General features: G+C 60.3%; 2 protein-coding genes across 2 annotated transcripts; one reads left to right on the top strand and one right to left on the bottom strand.

The window, feature by feature from the left end:
- Nucleotides 1-1,295: 1,295 nt before the first annotated feature.
- LOC120982816 (histone H2B type 2-F-like) lies at nt 1,296-1,710 on the bottom strand. Its single transcript, XM_040412998.1, is given in 2 exon segments — nt 1,296-1,559; nt 1,561-1,710. Coding segments are annotated over 2 exon segments (381 nt in total). The 3' UTR covers nt 1,296-1,328.
- Nucleotides 1,711-3,063: 1,353 nt separating this feature from the next.
- On the top strand, nt 3,064-3,521 carry LOC120982810 (histone H2A type 1-like). The gene has a single exon (XM_040412991.1). It carries the CDS (start codon nt 3,128-3,130, stop codon nt 3,518-3,520), a length of 393 nt encoding a protein of 130 aa, XP_040268925.1. The 5' UTR covers nt 3,064-3,127; the 3' UTR covers nt 3,521.
- The last annotated feature ends 976 nt before the right edge of the window (nt 3,522-4,497 follow it).

The raw sequence follows: 4,497 nt of genomic DNA, 5'->3' as shown, positions 1-4,497 counted from the left end.
ACGCCGTCACCTACACCGAGCACGCCAAGAGGAAGACCGTCACCGCCATGGACGTGGTCTACGCGCTCAAGCGCCAGGGCCGCACTCTCTACGGCTTCGGGGGTTAATGCTGCCGCCGCCTCCGTCCTCACAGCACAAAGGCTCTTCTCAGAGCCGCCCACATCTTCCCGGGGAGGAGCTACAATTCCTTCTGCGCTCCGCCATTGAGGGGTTAACACCGCCCGCACATTAGGGGACGCAAAGCAGGACAAATGTCCGAGATCAGCGGCGCCCTGTGCTCAGTACAGCCGGGGACTCCAATACAGAAACCCCCCAATAATCGGTGTAAATCCCGAGCCCCGGGTGTTCTCCACCGCTATTAGACGAGCGAGCTGTGCTCGGAGACTGAGGGGTTAATCCATCCCGCCAATGAGCGGCGCTGGTACAGGTCACATGACCGTCTCCACCTGTAAATCAGCCGGCGGGAAATTCAAATGAGCGACGAGATCCTGAGCTCTGCCAGCCAATAGCAGAGCTCTGGACCCCTCAGCCGTTATGTGCACCTAGGAGCGGAGCCTCGTCCTCCTGTCCTGCACTGAGCGGCCGCACAGCCTCTCTCCAGGGAGCGCCACACTGAGGATGATGGGAGTAGTGAATGGGCATGGAGGAGGATGGTGGGAGATTGTATTGTAACTTCCAATAGCGTTACCGCATCTCATCCAGCTGACAGGGAGGAAAACCGCAGCCACTGTGAGAGCGGGGAGACACGGGAGCAGCTCCGCTGGAGACAGGGTGGGGGCTCTGAGAAGAAGCAGGACAAATGTCCGAGATCAGCGGCGCCCTGTGCTCAGTACAGCCGGAGACTCCAATACAGAAACCCCCCAATAATCGGTGTAAATCCCGAGACCCGGGTGTTCTCCACCGCTCCTCTCCCCACAGCTATTAGACGAGCTGTGCTCGGAGACTGAGGGGTTAATCCGTCCCGCCAATGAGAGGCGCTGGTAGAGGTCACATGACCGGCTCCACCTGTATAGGCGGGAAATTCAAAGGAGCGACGAGATCCTGAGGTTTCCCAACCAATAGGAGCAGAGCTCTGGACCCCTTTAGCCGTTATGTGCTTGTAGGAGCGGAGCCTCCTCTCTCCCTGCATTGAGCGGCCGCAGAGCTCATCCTCTCCTCACGGAGGATGGTGGGAGATTGTATTGTAACCTCCAATAGCGTTACCGCATCTCATCCAGCTGACAGGGAGGAAAACCGCAGCCACTGTGAGAGCGGGGAGACACGGGAGCAGCTCCGCTGGAGACAGGGTGGGGGCTCTGAGAAGAGCCTTTGGGTCCGGAGAGCGGCGCTCACTTGGCGCTGGTGTACTTGGTGACGGCCTTGGTGCCCTCGGAGACGGCGTGCTTGGCCAGCTCTCCGGGCAGCAGCAGGCGCACGGCGGTCTGGATCTCCCGGGAGGTGATGGTGGAGCGCTTGTTGTAGTGAGCCAGGCGGGAGGCTTCCCCTGCGATGCGCTCGAAGATGTCGTTGACGAAGGAGTTCATGATGCCCATGGCCTTGGAGGAGATGCCGGTGTCGGGGGTGGACCTGCTTCAGCACCTTGTAGACGTAGATGGCATAGCTCTCCTTCCTGCTCTTCCTCCGCTTCTTGCCGTCCTTCTTCTGAACCTTGGTGACGGCTTTCTTGGAGCCCTTCTTGGGCGCTGGGGCGGATTTGGCTGGATCGGGCATTCTGACTGAAGACAAAATCTCGTCTGTTCTCCTCCTGCCACCGCAGCGGTATTTATACACGGGCCATGCAAATGAGCTGCTGCTGACTGCGCGCCGATCTACTGGAGGAGAGGGTCATGTGGTGTCTCCACTTCTCCCAATTGGCAGCCTCACATCCATTCTGCTAAACCGGGGGGCGGAGCAGAACTCACATCCATCCATTCAGATGAGCCGGGGGGAGGAGCACAGGAGGGGCGGGGCTCGCATCCATCCATTCAGCTGAGCCGAAGGGCGGGGCTAACATCTCTCTTCAGTCTATCAGGGCCTCGCTGCTCGGCTGATAACCGCCCCGCCCCTCACTGCGCCCCGCCCCCTGCTGGTAGTGATGCCGCCGCTGAGTGTACTGTGCGTGCAGGGGGGTCGTGCGCTCTATCCCTGGACACCAGCGCAGCGATGGAGCCTCTCTTCTCTGCACAGTGAATACGGGACTGTTCTCCCCTTCTCCAGTAGGACGGTCGTGGAGAGCGGGAGAAGGCGGCCACTGACGGGTTAATACTGAGCAGGCTATGGGGGCGGGGCTATAGAACTAGTACCTTGGCTTTTTGAAATTCCCGCTCAATTACCGTCCGGTTAGAATTTAGCGGCCGTGGACAAGCTCCGCCCCCGGCTCATCTGAATGGATGGATGTGAGCCCCGCCCCCCGGGCTCAGCTGAATAAATGAATGTGAGCCCCGCCTACTGCCCCGCCCACCGGCTCAGCTGAATGAATGGCTGTGATTCACGCCCCTCCTGCTGCTCCGCCCCCGGCTCGGCTGATTAGATGGCTGTGAGCCCCGCCCCTCCTTCTGCTCCGCCCCCCGCTCTTCTCAGAGCCCCCACCTTCTCTAGGACGGAGCTGCCGCATTGTGTGAATACATGGAAGCCTCATGTCCGAGGCGGATTATTACCTCATTATAGACCACTGATCGGGAGGATGAGGGGAGTAGTGATCGTATACTCGGGAGGATGATGGGAGTAGTGATTGGCCAGAGAGAAGGATGGGGGGAGTAGGGATTGGACACTTGAGGATGGGGGGAGTAGTGATTAGACACTGAGGAGGATGGGGGGAGTAGTGATTGGACACCGAGGATGGGGGGGAGTAGTGGTTGGACCCTTGAGGAGGAGGAGGTAGTGAAGGACGAGCGGCTGGATGGATCCACAGAGCCGGGCACTCGGGGATACACCGGGGCTATGGGGGCGGCCGGCAATTGGTGGAGAAAAGGGGGCGTGTCCTCACAAGCCTTTCCAGGTCATCTGCTTCCTCATTGGCTGCAGGATTTAGCGCTGAAAACTGGGTTTGGATTCGGCCAATCACAGAGGAGTTCTCCTGCGCCATCCGGGTATAAGAGGTGACGGGCGGAGCGGGGCTGTCAGTCTCATCTGTACAGAGAAGAGAACCATGTCTGGACGCGGCAAACAAGGAGGCAAAGTCCGGGCTAAGGCCAAGACCCGCTCCTCCCGGGCAGGGCTCCAGTTCCCGGTCGGCCGTGTGCACAGGCTCCTCCGCAAGGGCAACTACGCCCAGAGGGTGGGCGCCGGCGCTCCCGTCTACTTGGCCGCTGTGCTCGAGTATCTCACCGCCGAGATCCTGGAGCTGGCCGGCAATGCCGCCCGCGACAACAAGAAGACCCGCATCATCCCCCGCCACCTGCAGCTGGCCGTGCGCAACGACGAGGAGCTCAACAAGCTGCTGGGCGGCGTCACCATCGCCCAGGGAGGCGTCCTGCCCAACATCCAGGCCGTGCTGCTGCCCAAGAAGACCGAGAGCACCAAGTCGGCCAAGAGCAAGTGAGCCCGGCTGTGCTGCTGCTGTGCCCCCCGGAACCAAAGGCTCTTCTAAGAGCCCCCCACATGGTCTGTACGACTGAGGAGCTGGCGATGCCGCTGATCTCCGCTGTGGAGGAGGAGGCGTCACACAGGGGCACTTACCGCTCCTGACCTGCTGCGAGTACGGGCAGACATTGCTGCTGTAGAGGGTTCGTCCCTGTGTGTAATGGACTGTTCCTCCACGGCCGCTGGATTCTGACCGGACTGTAATTGAGCGGGAATTTCAAAAGCCAGAGATCAGCCAATCACTGTAAAGCACTTGTTCTATAGCTCCGCCCCCTTCTCTGGAAGAGCTCAGGATCTCGTCGCTCATTTGAATTTCCCGCCTATAGTTGAGCTGCTGATTTACAGGAGAAGCCGGTCATGTGACCTGTACCAGCGCCGCTCATTGGTGGATTAACCCCTCAGTCTCCGAGCACAGCTCGTCTCGTAGCTGCGGGGACAGGAGCGGTGGAGAACACCCGGGGCTCGGGATTTACACCGATCACTGGGGGCTTTCAGTATTGTAGACCTCCGGCTGTACTGAGCACAGGGCGCCGCTGATCTCCTGATGTGCGGGCGGTGTTAACCCCTCAATGGCGGAGCGCAGAAGGAATTGTAGCTCCTCCCCGGGAAGATGTGGGCGGCTCTGAGAAGAGCCTTTGTGCTGTGAGGACGGAGGCGGCGGCAGCATTAACCCCCGAAGCCGTAGAGAGTGCGGCCCTGGCGCTTGAGCGCGTAGACCACGTCCATGGCGGTGACGGTCTTCCTCTTGGCGTGCTCGGTGTAGGTGACGGCGTCCCGGATGACGTTCTCCAGGAAGACTTTCAGCACCCCGCGAGTCTCCTCATAGATGAGGCCGGAGATGCGCTTGACGCCTCCCCTGCGAGCTAGGCGGCGGATGGCAGGCTTGGTGATGCCCTGGATGTTATCACGGAGCACCTTCCTGTGCCGCTTGGCGCC

This window comes from Bufo bufo (genome assembly GCF_905171765.1).
Source record: "Bufo bufo chromosome 2 unlocalized genomic scaffold, aBufBuf1.1 SUPER_2_unloc_1, whole genome shotgun sequence".
Taxonomy (NCBI): domain Eukaryota; kingdom Metazoa; phylum Chordata; class Amphibia; order Anura; family Bufonidae; genus Bufo; species Bufo bufo.
This window is presented reverse-complemented; position numbering and strand designations above follow the sequence as displayed.

Coding starts and splice junctions, on each gene's coding strand:
- LOC120982810 (XM_040412991.1), top strand. CDS start 3,128: ATGTCTGGACGCGGCAAACAAGGAGGCAAAGTCCGGGCTAAGGCCAAG.